The sequence below is a fragment of the Protopterus annectens genome, chromosome 5.part0, assembly GCF_019279795.1.
Source record: "Protopterus annectens isolate FY-2018-M chromosome 5.part0, PAN1.0, whole genome shotgun sequence".
NCBI lineage: Eukaryota > Metazoa > Chordata > Ceratodontiformes > Protopteridae > Protopterus > Protopterus annectens.
In genome coordinates this window covers 1,893,694,318-1,893,713,356 of record NC_056735.1, presented here as the reverse complement: position 1 = coordinate 1,893,713,356, position 19,039 = coordinate 1,893,694,318, and the positions used below count along the sequence as shown (strand labels likewise).

Sequence of the window (19,039 nt, the reverse complement as noted above, 5' to 3'; positions counted from 1 at the left end):
GCCAATAAAAAACAATAGCTGAGGAAAGTCACCCAAAAATTATTTGTTTAGATACAGGATGTCCCCATTTAGGATGATAGGAGGAGGTTACTAGGCTAATGGCCCTGGGGCCCTTACAAGTCTAGCCAAGAGTTTATCCCCAAAAAAAGAAACATCAGTCAGCACCTGTCAATGAGGGACACAGGTGGAATCCCTAGGATAAATTTGTGGTTTCCCAGCCACTCATTAAGGTTGTGCTTGAGAGTCATTGAGGTACTCTGTTTGACATATATGGGAACTCTATTCCAGAGAAAGGGCAGCCTCTGGGAGTCAAATCTGTATCTCCAGCAGGTTTTGTTGATGTTGCATATTAGATTCAGGCCTTTCAAACAGGTAATGTGCAAGGAATTAGACTTGCAGATATGGAGCATCTCTAGTGGGGCACGGTCCAAGATAAGAGTGCCTTGTAGGTCAGACACATCATCCCCGAGCAATCTGTATGATACCAAGAAGAGTGATAGTGATTTGAGCCTGTCCACACAGGACAAGTGTTGGAAGCCATGGAATCTCTTTATGAGGTATTTCTGTGGCAGTTCCAGCTGGTCCAGATGTTTGGAACAGTACATACCAAACGGGGTGTTATACTCAGTTATTGGTCTAATGAGGGAGGTGTATAGAAAGGTAATAATCTCTTTTTCTGGAAGCAATCCCTTTACTTATGAGATGAACCAAGTAAAAGGCTTTTCTGACCACTGCCACTACATGATGATTTAACCAAGCTAAAGGCTTTTCTGACCACTGCCCCTACACAATGGTCAAATGTGAGATAGTTTACTAACCAAGTCTCTCACCACAGGTTGTGTACTAACAGACTGCTGTTTGAAAACTCAGGATTCCTTTTTTGGGGACAAGAAAACAAGTTTGGAGCCATAGGTACCCTTAATATCCTACACTGTGATACAAGAAGCTGCTATGACATATAGAAAGTACCCCAAAAAGCTTTTGTAGGTGCCAGATGGGGGGAAATTACCTTTGGCAGATCATACTAGCTTAGGCTACTGCAGCAGTGATCTACTCAAACATCTACCATTATAGTAAAAGCACTTAACTGTACTTTAACCCCATCAGCCTTTGCTTTGTGGATTTGAAATTTCTATTTTATCTGTGTTGCCAACAATAAGAATTTCTTAATTAAAACATGGAGAAATTCTTCATTTTTTTATGTCCCTATCTATCCTTCCTTTCCACTGCAAAGTTCAGACTAATATATAAAACCTGAAAAACACACATGCACTACATACAACCTACTGAATATGCCTATACTGTTACTGTATATGCAAAGAAAGAGAACTACTACTGTACAAAGAAAACAAAGCTGCCAACGCATAAGCTTTTATCCATACATCCATCTACATACCAGCTTGCCTTCTGATACAGGATCTTAAGATTACTACAGTGAGCGATAGTACCAGGGACACACTAAAAGGGAAAATAGCTCAAACCCACCAGATAATAGTCAGCTGGAGGGCAAACAAAAAGACAGGGTAAAAGGGGAAGAAATTACTATAGCTGGCTACTGCTCTTGCCACCCTACTGCTGCCAAACACTTCTAAATGCTCCTTTTTATAGCTCAGAATTTTATGTTATCACTCACGAAATGGCAATTTTTTTTTTTTTTTAAGACAACCCTGTAAAAAAGTTTTGGTCACTATGTAATGCTAGACATAAGCCCACTGGACACAATTGTCCCTTTTCAGGAAATTAAGCCACTTACTCAAAGTCGTGCAGAAAATAAATGAAAATGAAGGATTCGAACCATATACAGTGGACTACAGGCTGCCATACTGAAGGTTACACTTGCGTTTTTTTTTTTTTTTAATACGGAAACGTAATAAAGACACAGCATCCAATAACTCTCACTGGTGTGTGTGTATATATATAAAATACACACATACGTATATACAAAAAAAAAAAACTTTTGCCGTTTATCCCAATTCTTAAATTAACAGGTCTGCACCCTCTCCATAACTAAACTAAAATTAGGATATATGCAACAAGCTTTGGTATTAAACCAAATAAAGGTTTCCAACTACCAGTTCCATACCAAGAAGACACCCTCTCACAAACTGATATTACAGAAAAAAGTATCAAAATTACATAAACATTCCTAAAATGTACTAATAGATAAGGACCTACCTGCTGGTACATCCTGGTCTTGCTCTTTAACAGATTTAAAGCCAGGAGGCAGTGCCGGACCAATGATATCGGACGTCATTGGAACAAACATACAATCTCATATAATAATCAGCAATTATAATTACATTACGAGCTTAACCCAAATAGTTAGAAAGAATAAACAAAACAACAACTAAACCATCATCTCTAACACAGTTTTATGGTTTTAGTTCAGGACCTTTTACGTGAGGAGGAACCATGTGATGATGTCACACTAGGATGTGGAAAAACTCGTATGATTTTGGAAAGCACGTCGGTAGACTCTAATAGAATTATGTTAACGTTTGTCAATTTCTGCTTATCAGTCCTCTCACTCCATCATTTATGAAATAAGAGTTTCACTAAAAAAAGTGTAGCGACTGGTAGTAATAGACGGAAATTACGCATTGGATATGGGACGACTTGCCATGTGTTTTCAGCGTGGGATTTGTTTACTGATTTGCAAAACATAAACTTAATCAAGAGGTTTATTCGAAAAGTAGACGTGACGATGCAGCAGTCCGGATGGTATCCGCCTCCTCATTCTGTGTTGAGACCACCAGTTTTTTCTCCTCGGTCGGGCACTCTTCCAGCTTGTAATTTTTCTTCACCAATGGGTCCACCTCCGACCAGTGGTATTTCTCAACATTCAGGGGGTCCACCTCCGACCCCTGGCTTTTCTTTACAGTCAGGGGGTCCACCTCCGACCCCTGGCTTTTCTTTACAGTCAGGGGGTCCACCACCGACCCCTGGCTTTTCTTTACAGTCAGGGGGTCCACCTCCGACCTCTGGCTTTTCTTTACAGTCAGGGGGTCCACCTCCGACCTCTGGCTTTTCTTTACAGTCAGGGGGTCCACCTCCAACCTCTGGCTTTTCTTTACAGTCAGGGGGTCCACCACCGACCTCTGGCTTTTCTTTACAGTCAGGGGGTCCACCTCCGACCTCTGGCTTTTCTTTACAGTCAGGGGGTCCACCTCCGACCTCTGGCTTTTCTTTACAGTCAGGGGGTCCACCTCCGACCTCTGGCTTTTCTTTACAGTCAGGGGGTCCACCTCCGACCTCTGGCTTTTCTTTACAGTCAGGGGGTCCACCTCCGACCTCTGGCTTTTCTTTACAGTCAGGGGGTCCACCTCTGACCTCTGGCTTTCCTTTACAGTCAGGGGGTCCACCTCCGACCTCTGGCTTTCCTTTACAGTCTGGGGGTCCACCTCCGACCTCTGGCTTTCCTTTACAGTCTGGTGGACCACCTCCGACCTCTGGCTTTCCTTCACAGTCAGGAGGTCCACCTCCGACCTCTGGCTTTCCTTCACAGTCAGGGGGCCCACCTCCAAACTGTGGTTTTCCCTTACCACCAGGAGGTCCGCCTCCGAATTCTAGATTTTCTACACCATCTGTCAGGGCACCTCCATGTCCTGGCTTTCTTCCACCATCTGGGGGGCCACCCCCAAGTCCTGGCTTTCTTCCACCATCTGGGGGGCCACCCCCGAGTTCTGGCTTTCTTCCACCATCTGGGGGGCCACCCCCGAGTCCTGGCTTTCTTCCACCATCTGGGGGGCCACCCCCGAGTCCTGGCTTTCCATCACCATCTGGGAGGCCACCCCCGAGTACTGGCTTTTCTCAGCAGTCAGGGGCTACACCTCTGAGCTCTGACTGTCCTCCAACATCAGGGGGCACACCACTGAGCACCAGCTTTCCTCAGCCGTCTGGGACTCCACCTCCGAGCTTTGGCTTTCCTTTGCCATCTGGGGCTCCTTCTCCAAGCTCTGGCTTTCCTCTGTCAACTGGGGCACCACCTCCAAATCATAGCCATCATCCACCTTCAGCTAATTGTCTACCTGTGCCAGGTGGCCCACCATCAACGTCCAGTTTTCCTACAGGCCTTCATCAGTCTTCTGGTCTTCCTCCAGCATGGTTTTCTAATGCATCCCAGTCTTTTGGTAGCACTTGTGGTTTTGGCTTACCTACTCCTTCACTGCCACTACAGTCATCATCCTCCTCTCCCTCTCAAAATGGACAGTCACAGTGGGGACAGTGGAATATGCCATCTCAGCAAAAAAACTGGTTTAATAATTATTATAAAAGACCATTCCAAGGTATGTAATTTTAAAATCTATACTTTCTTTGTGTACTGTGTTGTCATGCCATTGAAAATTTGCTTTTAGTAAAGGTTACTAATACTGTTTTTTGAGATTCAGTAATGAAAAGTCTGTAGGACAGACATATTTTTTACTACTATCCGTATAGTTGATTTCATTAGCTATGTGCTTACAAGCCAGTGTAACATGATTAGACATTTGCACTTTGATTAGGAGAATCAAATCAGCACAGTTTGTTTACCTGTCCATGCTTCTTTCTTAACCCCTCTTCTGCCAAATATCATCTCATGATGCTTGACTGATCATGTCTTTTTTTTTTTTTCTTCCTGTCTTTTGCCTGTTATCTTAGTTGAAATGGTATCCAGTTGTCAGTGAGCCATTATATTGGTAGATTGGTAGATAAGATGTTTGTGCCACAACTCCTTTCCTTATTGGGAGTGGTTTCCTCTGTGAGTATGGACTTGAATGTGCTTGACCTATTGGTACTTGTATCCCATCTTCAGCACATTTTCCTGCTGGCAGACCTGAGGCTGTTTTTTCCCTGACCCCCCCCCCCCCCCTCCCCCGCATGCTGCTACACCATCTGGTCTCCACTAGAACTAAACTGCCCCATTGTTTCTTGAATGGGTGAGCTAGCTGCAGCTGCTCAACTTTCTTCATCCAACACAGGCTCCGCAAATGCCGGGAACTAATCAGACTCATGTCTTCCATGACGCATTGGAATTGGTTTCAATTGGAGTAATAGCACTGGCTCAAAATTACAAAATGTAGGGATACACACTGATGCAGGTTACAAAATTTATTACAAAATTCATGATACAGCAGTAATTTGCATTGTCAGAGAAACGGGTTTAAATATATGGCAAGTGTTATCATTATTTATGATGGGTCTGGTCATCTGTGGGTCATACTAAAGTGATTGATAGAAACCTGCAGTTCACAGGAGTTTGTCACAAACAAGGCAAATTCTGCATTTTTTGGGTAAAAGTAAATAAGTCTTTAATATAGGCAATGGAATGCAGCTGAGGAACAGAAAGGTATAAGAGATGGGCAGAGTGAAAGTAATAAGAGGGAGTGGAATAAGGGTAACAGTTTAGTGATAAAGGAAAGGAGGGAGTTAAGAATAGTAAAACAGTTATAATGTTACAGCAATGTTTTGTAGACTTGGCTGCAATAGTTAATTACTGGTAGGCTGATCAGCTATGGGCATAACAGTACATAGTAGTAGATTTGTTAGTGTTGCATATGCTTGCAGCTAAACAAGGCTTGGTTCTCAGTCAGTAGAGTGCCACAGGCTAGAAAAAGTAATGCTGTTTTTATGATGCTTGCTCTGCCAAAAATTATAGCTCCATTGCTTTAAGATCTTGTTGCATGCCAGAAACATTGTTTTGAGGTTCTGTGAGCAACAAGAGAGCAGCTGTTAGAGTAAAATCAGCTTATGTATATGAGGAGGTTCAGTCCAAAGCTACTGTGGTTAGACTAGCAACATTGCTTAAAGATGGGTACAGATGCCTAAATGAGGTAGGCAGTAATAGTACTGCACATCTTTTGTCAATATGATTGACAGGCATTTGGCATGGCTTAATAAACTCCCTATCCACATAAAACAAAATAGTTCCCTGTCTGTATTTAAGCACAACTTGAATGTATGGATGGGAAACAGAGCATTTACCCCAGGACTGCTCCCTGTGCTACTAATGGACAGAGGCTGCTCCCAAATGCTTTATTTCATGCTTATGTCCCCTCAATTTATCTATGGTATGATCCCAGTTATTCCTATTAGGATTGATATATAATTATCAACTATGAGATGGGTAAGGTCAGTTTCTAACCAAATTGGTTAGGTTAATTTGTGCACAAAAAGGGAAACTGGCTAGGCTTAAAATGGCGCACAAGGGCAGCTAGCTTAGTACTTATCTATGAACTTGTTATTCTTTGTAAGGCACTATTATAGTTGATTACCGTAGGGCAGCACCAGTATCAGAAACCTTCTTTAGAAATATTTCTGCCTAAGAAGCTGCGGCATGGGTAACTATTTGCATATTTACCAGACAGTACACATTGGAAGCGCATTCTAATAATAGGACAGGTTTTGACATGGCACACAGTATTTCCCTGTAGTACTGTTAACTTCCTGGAGTCACTGAGTACTACTTTAAGAGGTGCCCAATGTTATAATTCACTTCTACAGTGACCCACCCATACACAGACAAGAGAAGGCTGTACAGTTGTGTTATGTACTTGCCATAACAGTAGATCTTTGAGGAGAGGTCACTTTAAATGTTTTCCTTTTTGAGAACTTTTGTGTTGATTTCTTCTATTATCCTGAATGTACTTTGTACTTTTATTTGAATTCATGTTTGATGTTTTCACAAATACTTAGCTACTTGTTTTAGTGTTGGATCTTTACTTGATACAAGCCTGCTTCTCTGTGGGTCTTCTTGGCTCAAATAACTTCTGTGAAGAATAATAAAGGGTATTTTATAGTATATACACATCTATAAATATGGAGGTTTCAAACTGCTTATGTTTGCACTTCTGAAGGCATACAAGAGTGCTATTCCTCTCAGAGAAGCAGCACAATGGAAAATTCCATCTTTATCTTAGGAAACAGAAGGTTGGTAAACTCAAATGTTATGATTTATTGTTAAACCTGACTTTTCTTCACGGTTTTATGGTAAGTATGAAACACAGCTGTAGTTTTAGTTAGACAAACTTTATTTCTTTAATTTTAGCATTCAGCAAATGCACAAGCTGGCCAGTGTCCACACAAATCATTAGTGACTGGCAAACTGAATTGCCTTGTGTTATGACCACAACAAAATGCACAAGTTAGGGCCTACTCTACTAGATCAGCATGGACCTTAGTCTGCATCATAACCTAACATTAAAGGCTGAACCTGCAGCTTAGAAGTAAAGTAGGTTTTGTAACTGCTTGTACTGAAAGACATGCTGTAGCCTTCCTCCTTAGGCAAAGTGCTAGGTTCCATTTATTATTACTGTTTTTTTTATTTCCCATAGTACAGACTGTACTGCAGCAGTGATGCTGTAGCCTTCCTCCTTGGGTCAAAGGTCAGGTGCCATTCATTACTACAGCTTTTTATTTCTCATAGTACAGTATGTACAGTAGCAATGATGCATAAAGTGAACATAATGCAGTTGTGTAGTACTCATTTTAACAGTAAATGTTCAAGTAGAGGGTCCTTGTTGCAGTAGGAGCTCCCACCTATCTCCTGTAGCAAGATCCAAGGTTGGCACTGGGACTGGGGTCCATACGTCTGGCTGCCCTTTTGGGAAATTAATGTATATAAAATGTTATGTAAAGTAGGAGTTTGTCATGGGTTCTCCTTTGGTGTCTTTGTTTTCCTGGGATTGTCATACAGTTAGTTTTTTATGATTGTAAGAGTATGTGGGGTGTATTAAGTATTGCAATCCTTGGTTAATCTGGTATGTTTTTATGTTCATCAGGACCGATAGATACCTAAGCCACAGTTGTGACAGTCCAGCAACCATTAGAAGGAGTCGGTCAGAGTTATGTGCTTCTGTCTTAAACCATTGTAGCAGACCATCACCTACAGTGTATATGAGAGATAACAGTCAAAGGCTAGCTAATAAGATGCTCTTTCCTTTCCTCCAATTTTTCCTTTGTCAGGCATCTCACCTTCACCAGAAAAAAAGTGAAAAGGAAGTTGTTGCTTATGTTCCTTGAAAAAATGTACCAACCAGGAGGTCCTACTTAAGTAGGAAAAACAAGGGTATTATTCCACAATCATTTTGTGGATTCCATAAAGGCACAAGACAGTATTTTATCTTGATAGTCTAATGCATTTCATCCTTAACTGGTCTTTTTGCATCGTAGTTTATTCTTATTCTTTATAGAGGAGAGTGGATGTTCTGTTTAGATCTTTAATTTTTATCTGCATTCCAAGATTAAGGAGCTCTCCAGAAGATTCATCCACCTTTGTGTAGGGGCTGCTTACTACTAAATCAGAATCATGCCTTTTTATGATGTCAGCTTACAGGGTATTCATAAAAATATGGAAGTACTAAGCACCTTCATTAGGTTTCAAGGATCAGAAAATGTATCCATATGTAGATGTTTTTAAATCTTCCCCACTCTACTGCATGCTTTCCGCGGCCATCTTGGTGTGCTCACCCATGTAACTGCAGTATTTGCTCTCCCCTGCTTCCCTGTTCAACCTTGACTGTGGCACCTTTCCAATGCTCCGGATCGCTGTCCGACAAGAGTTTTGTGTTAATATGACAGTGTTTTTACCATAATTAAGTGTAGCTACTACTAGGCTGTCTTTTTAGTTGTACTCTTCAGACTGTTTTTAGCTGTGGATATATATGCTTGTCTGTAGTGTTAAAATTTGTGACTTGGAGGCCAGGAATGTATTACTGTGTTAGCGTTTCCTATATTTGTCACTTACCTTCACTGTAGTGTAGCCTCTTGTAAAGTTTTTTTGTTGGAACACAGCCTATTTTACACTAAAGTTATAATGATATTTACACTGGTAATGTTAGTATAATGTGTTAATGTAACTTCATTTAAGTGTTAGGAATTCCTGTAGTTGGTCAAGAAAAGGTGGCTGTTTAGTTGCATATCAAATGTCCCTAATTAAATCTCCATTCTCCTCAGTTTATAGTATCTACTCATCCCTGCTTCAACCTCGAGTGTGACACCTTTCCAGTGCTCTGGATCACGCTCCGATAAGAGAAACTACTATATACTGTAACATTTGTAAGTTTTCCTTGAATAATCTTACTCTGTGGTCCAAGTAATCTAACTAGTTTCAGTAAGTGGCATGCACACTATTTGGAACAGCTCCACTATACATTCATAGGTAGGTACTAGGTTATCGGCCCGAGGGCCTACGTAAGCCCATCCAACAAGGTTCCCTGGCTTACACCACCCAAGAAAGTTATTTTCCTGTGCCACTGTCTAGCAGAGACACAGAAGTCATCCCTGGGGTGTATTTCCTATTTCCCATACACTAATCAAGATTTTTCTTGGAGTGCTAATGAAGAACTTTGCTTGACATAGATGGGTAGCCTGTTCCAGAGTATGGGGAGTCTCTGGGACAGGAATCTATCCCTCCAGCATGTCCTGTTTATTGTGATGACAAGGTTTAGGTCCCTAGAGTGTGTAGCTTGGAGGGATTGGTTGATTTCTGTAGGTGTATCATGTCCAACAGCTCTGGGTTTGACAAAGCTTTATATGTTAGGCAGAGATCACCTCGTAGAAGGCGATATGCTACCGTGTAAAGTTTTTTGAGACTGTCAGTGTAGGGCATCTGTTTGAGGCCAGTAATCCTCTTTGTGAGGTACTTCTGTGGCCTTTCCAGCTGCTGCAGATGTCTTGTGAGGTACATTCCAAAAGGGGCGTTGTACTCTATAATGGGTCTAATGAGTGTCGAGTAGAGGGGAACAATGACCTCTTTTTTCCTGGATGAGAACCCTTTTATGATTAGGTGTGCCACGTAGAAGGACTTCCTGACTACTGTGACGATGTGACTATCAAAGGACAGACTACTGTCCACCTGGGTCCCAAGGTCTCATCACACATTCGGTGTTAAGTAGACTGCTGTCTATGTAGTAGTTCATTGGTATAGAATTTTTACCAAAGGGGATGACTATGCATTTTGGCATTGAGCTTGAGGCCATGGCTCTGACACCAGGCATCTATCTCAGCGAGACCCTTCTGTAGGATTTCCACATCATTTGAGGACTCGACTATGGCTCCTAGTTTGCAGTCATCTGCGAACTTCGTTAGCCATAGGCCTTCTGTGTTAGCCTGTACTTCAGAGAAGTAGATACCAAACAGGAGAGGTCCCAAGACTGAACCCTGTGGTACTCCACTTGTCACTAGTTTGAGGTCAGATTTGGAGTGTGCATCATTTACAGTGTGGGTTCTGTCAGTCAGCCAGTTGGCAACCCATCTTGTGACGTAGGGATTTATACGTAGTTTAGCTATAATTCCAGAATGGGGGGTGGTGTCGAAAGCCTTGGCGAGATCAAAATAGGCTGTGTGAACCAGCTTACCCTCATCTACGGCTTTGGTGACTGCCTCAAAGAAGTCAATCAGGTTCAGGAGGCATGATCTGCCTTTCAGAAACCTGAACTGGGTGGGATCTAGAGTCTGGAGGTTATCAATGTCTTTGTTTATGAGTTCCATGATGATGCGTTCCATGGCCTTGCAGATCAGGCTCGTCAGGCTAATAGGGTGATAGTTCCTGGGATCAGTGGTGGCTCCTCCTTTGTGGAGTGGGATAACTGTTGCTGTACGCCATTCAGTGGGCACAAAGCCTGATGTGAGGCTATGATTGAACATGGTGCTTAGGTGGGGAGCCAGTTCGTTCTGAAGTTCATGTAAAATACAGCCTGGGATGTTGTCCGGTCCCATGGATGCTGTGTTTTTGGCTTTAGAGAGTGCAGCTTTTACCTGCGTAGTTGTGATTACAGGGACTCTGCATTCCTCCTGTATAGATATGGGCCCTTTAGGGGGTGGGGGGTAGAGTTAGCACTGAACCTATCTGCCAGGATGTTGGCAATCCCCTCTCATACAGCTATGCATACCCTCTGTCAGTTGTTTGGGGTGGTCTTTCTTAACAGTTCTTTAGTTAGCCCTCATCCCCTGGTGAACCAGTGAGTTTTTCTCTGCTAATAGTTGTAGTACTAGATTTTGGCATTTTATACTGTATTCACCCTTGCTTTGCTCAGGGTCACTCTGCTCCCCTATTCTACCCCCAATTCCCACTAACCCCCACTACACTACACCTAAACTTATACCTGTATTACTCCTCCCCTTATTTTCTACATCCAGTCACAACCTCTCCTTCCTTACTTTCAGTTTACCATTCCCTCCCCTCTTTCCCTCCAATCATACTTCTACCTTCTGCTCTACCTATTTCTCTCCTTCCTCTACCTTCATATCTGTCATTGATCACACCCACTTCATATTACTGTATTTACTCCCAAGCTTTACCTTTGCCTTCTTCTCTATCAGCTGTCCCTAGCACCTTTTGTCATCACTTGCTACTCTACATTACCTTCCATATTATTATATTACATCCTTCTCGACTCTATTTATTACAAACTTTCAGACTCAAACCCTTCCAATTACAGCTATGCTGACACCAAGCACGCACTTTCTCGCTTTTAACCGCATTCTTTTTTTCTGTTATTCACATCATGTTGTCTCTACTAATGTCAACTACCACCACTTCCACAGCTATCCAATTTAAAAGCTACACTGATATGTCCCAGCCTCTACCAAATAAACCCACTCTACTAATACAAGTTAAAAAAATATTCCTGTAACAAATCCATTTTACCACAATAAACAGTACTTCCACCTGTATTCAAGTATATCACAATAAAACATCCTCAAAACATATGTCAGTAGCATACATTATTAATTTCTCTACTGTACTTATGCGGTGACATACACCCTAACCCTTCTATACCTTTTGTCAACAATAATTCTCACAAATTGTTATACATGGTAACCTTTAATCGCCAAAGCATTCATAGCAAAATTTCACGCTTGGATCTCTCATAATCACCAGACATTATTACTACCACTGAGACCTGGTTAAAACTGTCCATTAAAGATTTATCATTTCTCCCACAGGCTTTCAATCCATAAACTCCGACAAGCCCCATAAAAAAGGAGGCAGTTTAGCACTAGTTTTTGCTAACAACTGTAATATAGTTCTATATACAAATTTTGTTCCTGAATTTTCTAGTGTTGAAATTCTCATTTCTCTCCTAAAAATGAATAACTACACAAATCTGTGCATCATAGTTCTTTACATACCTCCTGGCAACAACAATTCCATTTTAGAAGATATCCTTGCATAGGTCTTGACTGCTATTAAAAATGAAACTATCATCCTTGACAACATAAATATCAGCTGGCTAAACCTCAGCTCCAACCTTCCTTCCTTCGAACATTAATCTATACAACTTCACACAACTAATCAATTTCCCTACTAGACCTAATGAAGACAACAACAGTGGCGCCATCGTAGACTGGATTTTAGTCACTGACCTTAACAAAATATCTGAAGCAGATACTCTTCCAGACACCCTGAGTGATCATCTCCCTGTCTTTATTTGCCATACTCCTCCTCCTGTCAAAGCAAACATCAATACAAACGAATAAAAAACCTCATTAAATTTAAACCACATAACTTCACCGATATTCTAAGGATAAACTGGCGAATCCTAAAAACACTCGCACTTGATGCTGTCAACTGTTACAACACTACATTTCTGAACACACTAAACAGCCTAGCACCCCTTTGTAAAAAGAGGATTAAGTCATACTATGCCCTCTGGCTAACTAAGCCTACCAAAGATCTGATGATAACCAGAGACAAAATATGGAAACAGTGGTAAACAAACAAAAACATTCCAGACCTGTTGAAATTTATACAACTTCTTAACCAGGTAAAAAAAACAAAAAACAAAAAAGACTAGTGAACAAAGCGAAAAAGGAATACCGTATAAAACTGCAATGTAGCCATAAACACCCCCCACCCCCCAAAAAAATTCTGGAATTCCGTTACTTCACTGCTAAATCCAGGCAAAAAAGTAACCCATGTCCACATCCCAACAAATCTTCTCAAGAAAGATCTACCCTTTTTAATTCTTTCTTCATCGGTTCTATAACTGACAATTTTGCTAAATGTTTCCCAAACAAATTGCAGCCCAAGCAATGCTACTACATTCGCTCACTTAACCCACTCCACACACACTTTCACTCTAAATCCCATTTCTGTCACCACAATAAAGAAACTACTTCTGAAACTCAAACCATACTCTGCTCCTGACAACTTGCTATCAGAATATCTAAAACTTGCAGCAGATGCCATTACATATCCTGTAAGTATACTTATCAATAGATAGATCCAAGGATACTATGTCCCTAATACCTGGGAAAATGTATTCTCCCTGTTCATAAAAGCGGCAAGAATACTGATATCACCAACTTCCTTCCCATTGCCATCCTCTCCCCCATATATAAGATCTTGGAAAAATAAATACATAATCAACTTCTGCACTTTCTTCTTCATAACCAACTCCTGTCACCCACCAAACATGGATTTAGACCAGGCCATAGTACAACAGCTGCCATTATATTTTTTATGGACACAGTAAACGGAGCCCACAATATTGGTAAAATAGTCGCCACTCTCTTCCTAGCTCTATCTAAGGCATTTGATAGTGTTTTTCACCCTTTACTTCTAAACCAGCTTTCTAACGTTGGTCCTTCCCCCACCACACTCAACGGGTTCTCAAATTATTTAAAAGACAGACAACAGGCTGTCAAATGGCAACTCTGTCTCTCCATATTTGAACACCTCTACTGGAGTTCCCCAAGGCTGTATACTTGGACCCCTCCTATTCAGCATTTTCATTAATAATTTCCATTCTTCTATTACTCTGGGATCTCTTATTCACTACGCAGAGGACTCAACTATCGTATGTTCAGGTGACTCAGTTTCTGACCTGCAACACAAAACTCAATTGGCCGTCTTCACCACTGAAACCTGGATGTACAATAACCACCTAGCCCTTAATCCAAATAAAAACAAGATATATTATTCACTCCCTAAGAAAGCAACTCTATTAGACAAAAGTAAGTTCTCTATATATTCTCAAAGTAACTCAAAAATTTAAGTTGTTAACCACACAAAACGTCTAGGAGTCAGTGTAGATGATCTCCTCAAATTTAATATTCACATAACATAATATCCGCAAAACCCATCAAAAACTAGGACTTCTGTGCAGGCAATCACTTCCTATGCCCCTCAACTAAACAAACCCTTGGTTCAGCTTACTCCCCTTACTCATCTACAATGCTTCACTGCTCACTAACCTCCAATCCTCACTAAAGGCTAAGCTTGAGACTTGTTAAAATAAAATAGCTAAGTTCGCAACTGATCTCAAATATTCTCCCCATCATTGCACTGCTCTACACTCCCTAAAATGGTTTGAACTTCCACACTACCTCTCCTACGTGCAACTAACTGTAGCATACAAAATGATATTTAAACCTTCAGAGTGTCCTACCCTCAGCTCAATATTTACTTATTACCACCCAAAGTGGTCCCTCAGATCTGCGAATCAGTAACTCTTACAAGTACATAAGCCAAACCTTCCAGCTGTCCAGCTCCTTTACTCCTGCTCCGTAGCCAAAAAATGGAGTGCTGTACCATTATCAATTAGAACAGATAAGAACACTGACGTGAATACCTATCTTCTACCTGGAACTGTACTTGCACACAGCTTCCTTAAAGTTTTGTGTAGAAGTGATGTCTTCATAGCTACCATCTTATAATGTTCACCGTAATTCCTTACTGCTCTAAAACCTAGATAATTGTAATATGATGTTTGTCTCTCTACTTGTTTACTTATATTCTATTGTTTTTGTCAACTGAGTGTTTATTTACTGTTGTATTTACTTCTGAAGTGAATGTTTTCACTATTCTACGTATTTACTGCGGATTGAATGTATTTGCTGCTGTATGAATATCACCAATGTATGCTATCTGTGGAGCTTTTCTCCCCGGGCCTCCACTGAAAATGGGTTCTGATTGGCCCAGTGGAATTTCCTGGTAAACAAAGTACAAATAAGTAAACGCTACTTTCCTAGTTGCCAGCAGCAGACAGTCTCATCTGGTATTGGGGCATTCCTTTTTAGACTTTGCACTCCCAGAGCTCGATCTGAATCATGCAAAAGCTCAACTGATACTAATGCAGCTTCTGACTTTTAGGTACTATTTTCTAGTTACCAACACATATTGAGTAGCTCTAGCTGTAGTGGGAGTTGCAGACAACATTTCTATAATTTACCAGTTTCTTTCACAACCTAAAGATTCAGACAGACTTTGCCTCATAGCTGTTTGGACGTAAAACTGCATTTATACCTATGCTTTCCCATATGATATTTTACACAAGTGCTCCAGTAGGCATGAGTATGTTGTGGTTGCAGAATTCTGACCTGTTAGCTGTCCTGATAAAGATTTTGAGGACTTACTAGTAGTATCTTTAGTGGCTGCAACCTCTAATTACACAAAGCTTTCATAGAGTCATTTCTCAAAATGATACTGACCATGACTAACTTAGGCTTGCACATTGGGAGCATCATTACATTGCTGACATAGCACAGGGACCCTGGAACAGGGCAGAGTCAGAAATTAGCTATCTTAGCTGGTGCAGAAGGAGAAAGCGCTGACTGTGACTCAGGATACCCAGGCTCGAGTAGTAGCTTTGGATGACTGATAGAGTTGGCAGGGGAAAATGGGCATACTCATCATGCTGGTGGAGGGTATGCAGGTTAGAGCTGGCAATGGATTGCACCATTCCCTATGGATATGGGTTAGGATGCAGGAGATAAGGCCTTGACCTGGGTGTGAGAGTTATACTTCTCCAACCCCTCTTCTGGGTGTGAGAGTTATACTCCTCCAACCTCTCGTGTGTACTAGCCTTCATAGTGGACATGTAGGAGTGTGCAAGCACATGCGGAGGGCATTGTGAGCCCTGTGGTGAAGTGGTATCTCCCAACCCAAGGGATGGGGTCAGAATCATCATAATGTCCTCATACCAGAGTGCTAGTGAGGAGACAACTCTCATGAGACCCCTCCAGATGGTTGTTGCCTCCATGGTTATGGAGGACTCCTCACTGTAGAAGAAAAAAATGGGCTGAAGTCTGTTTGTGGGTGGCTTGATGGTTGGCATGCACTAGGACAAACATCACCTGGGGTGGAACAGAGTTAGGGATCCACATCACTGTGCTGGAAATTAGATCAGTTCTATTGTATCTACATTCACTGCAGCACTGGATTCCACAAGTCCTGTCTTGATAAATCTGGCAACTTGTTTTATACCTGGAGGGGCATGAGATTGTGGGAATGAGCCTTTCAGACCTTCAGATACCTTTCAGTAGTCCATATCCCATGAGCGATGAACTGTGTGGAAGACAGAACCAGGAACATTCTTTTTATCACATAAGTAATTCCTTAGACAATTTGTGGCTAAAATAATTTTCAAAGAATCAGGTAAACCAGTTTATGACCCCTCTGCCTTTCCAGCCCATATCAAGTATTATGTTTTTTTTTTTCTTTGTCATTCCACCTGTGTTAGCCTGTGCAGAGATACATTGGTGCTGCGTGTACAGAGCCGTCTTGGCCAAAAGGAATCTTTTTGTTTTCCTCCCTTCCAATGTATGACAAAGGCCAGCAATTAGTTATACTTTCCTTCCCTTCCAACTTATGACATTGTCTGCCAGTAATCTGATAAGAGGAACTGATACTACTTGCTCTGTTTTGTCGGGTTTCCTGTGTACGAGGAATTAACAGCTTGCCTCTCTATTAGAAACATCATCTGACTCTTCCTGTTGGGGAAGACTGTACAAGTCTTCATTTCCTCAAAAATGTGACTTAGTGTCTACAGTCTCACACATTCAGTTTTTCAGACATAATGGTCTCTGTCACTACTGTTGTTGTGTCTTTCGGCTTTTCCTGGTTAGGGGTCACCACAGCGGAACTCCGGTCCGCTAATGATTGGCAGTAGATTTTTACATGCCGAGTTGCCGGCCCTGACACACAACCATCAACGAAGGTATGCCCATTCACGCACGTCTACACACAGAAAACGCTCTAGCTGAGAATCGAACAGGACAACGTCTTACTGTGAGGGGACAACGCTACCGCAGCACCACAACCTCAGTTAGGATAGTCTCTGTCACTACTACCTTGCAGAAAACACTGTCTCAGAAAATGTGCAAACTGGTAATTTTTCTTTTTGGGTAGCTTCACAGCTAATGGATGCCCTTACTCCCCATATGTTTTTTTGTAATGCAGCATTCTCAGAACTTCATATTCAGATCTTAACTGTTTCATTCTTAAAGTTCACCTGGTGGCTTTTTTTAAATTTTATATTTGCCATAACTCCAAACTCTTGGGTCTTATTCATGGTTTGCAAGGCCTTTCTAAAAGGTACTTTACTTCTTTCAATCCTTAAGAAATACAGTTCCACCTTGGTTATGCATTTTTATGTTGGCATGGAGTCGGATGTGTGATTAATTCTCTTTCTTACACCCATTGAATGCTGGGATGGGCTCTATTTATTCTGCTACCTTAAACTGTATTAGGCTGATAATTACAGAAAAAATGAAATGTTTAGAAGTAATCTGTCTGAGCCTACATTTTCTGTGGATCTTTGGTTTCTGTCTTAGAATATTTTTTTGTGTTTGCTGGCAGTAACTTCTGCTATATGAAGATCTAAGCTGCAAGACCTTTCTACATGTTCTGCTTACCTAGTCTTCCAAAAAGATGGTGTTTTCTTGCTTACAGACTCTATCTCTGTGCATAGAGTTGCATGGTGTATGGAATAACATCTAACCAGCCTTTCCACGTACTAGTGTTCTTTTCACAGTATTCTTCGACCAGGGGACCTGCTTTGGCTCGCCATGGGTATTCATTGACAGCTTAGTTATGTGCACAGATCTAAGAACCAAAGAAAGGATCATCAGTTGTTAAAGTTGATTGATAAAGGCAGAGAAGGCAAGAAGGTTACTGTATAATGGTTTGTACACTGACCAACCAATTGTATTTTCTGCTATGAAAATACACTAATCCCTTACAAGAATGTGTCTGAAGATGCTCTACCAGAGCATTGATGACCATTCACGGCTTTCTCCATAATGCTTCACTAGATGGTATTTGTACAAGGCCACCTGGTTGTCCTTGAACATCTTAACCAAACATTGTAAGCTGGATCTGTCTTGTTCCCATAGGACAGATATCCTAGAAGATTGAGATAGGAATTTATTCCTGACAATTTTTTCAGCCAAAGCTCCTTAAGATCAGGTATAAAAGTTATGGGTGCTCACTGTAACCCTGCCTCTATTAGAGAAGTTCGGGATGCAGGAAGAATCCCTTCCTTCTTCCCTCTCTCTTTAACTTGGTATGGAGCTTGAATATTCTAGATTGTCAGTACATTATGGAATTAAGGGGACAGGTCTGGCAGCCTGGGAAAATGTTTGTGCTGAGCTGTCATAACACTAGTGGTATTTGTCCTGACAATTCCTGTAGCCAGACCATTTTAACAGGTCAGTGTTATGGAGAGTACTCATATTTTTAGTTTATTATTTCAAAACGTTTTTGTAATAAATGGTGTAACAGAAATATTTAAATGGAAAATTACATGCACATTCACAACGTCGCTATTGTTTTGCCTTTAAAACTAAATAGGAGTCAAGTTAATTGTATTTTCCTATGTTAAAAGAACATTTCTAACTTTTACACAGACCGGGTCCTAGAAAGAGTGTGTCCCAGGTCAGAATGGCTATTTGAAATTCAGATTACTAACATATTTTCAGAGCATTCCATTTAGAGTAAACATAGTATCAGTTTTGTTCAGGGGGACAACTATTAAAAGCTATTGGAACATAACATGCTATTAATCAGATCCAAAAGAATATTTTGTTGGACTGAATTTTAGTCCTTTTAGTATTATGTCAGAAAAAATAACTTGATGTTCTCAAAATTGAAGAGACAGCTGTCCCATTTCCTTTGACGCTATGAGAAGAGTGCTAAAGAGCATTTCATAGTTCAGTTTCCTGATAAAAATTTTCATTAAAAATTTTAATTTTGGAGTTATTGTGTTGTTTTGATGTCTTTAAAGAAACGTAATTAAGAGGGACAGAGACTTCAGGAAGAAAAGGAGTCCTAATG

At 41.0% G+C, this 19,039-nt stretch overlaps 2 protein-coding genes across 4 annotated transcripts in view; one reads left to right on the top strand and one right to left on the bottom strand.

Moving 5' to 3' along the window:
• GPALPP1 (GPALPP motifs containing 1) overlaps window positions 1–2,386 on the bottom strand; it is a gene marked incomplete in the record, with an annotated part of 254,153 nt that extends 251,767 nt beyond the window's left edge. The window contains 1 exon segment of the mRNA XM_044071711.1: window positions 2,176–2,386. Coding sequence (XP_043927646.1) covers window positions 2,176–2,266 — 91 coding nt within the window.
• Window positions 2,387–2,699: 313 nt separating this feature from the next.
• The window catches only part of NUFIP1 (nuclear FMR1 interacting protein 1), a 461,243-nt gene continuing 444,903 nt past the window's right edge, over window positions 2,700–19,039 (top strand). For all 3 annotated transcript variants that reach the window (XM_044071710.1, XR_006364830.1, XR_006364831.1), the window contains exon 1: window positions 2,700–4,286. In XM_044071710.1, coding sequence (XP_043927645.1) covers window positions 2,705–4,286 — 1,582 coding nt within the window. In that variant the 5' untranslated portion in view covers window positions 2,700–2,704. The remainder of the gene's footprint in view (window positions 4,287–19,039) is intronic.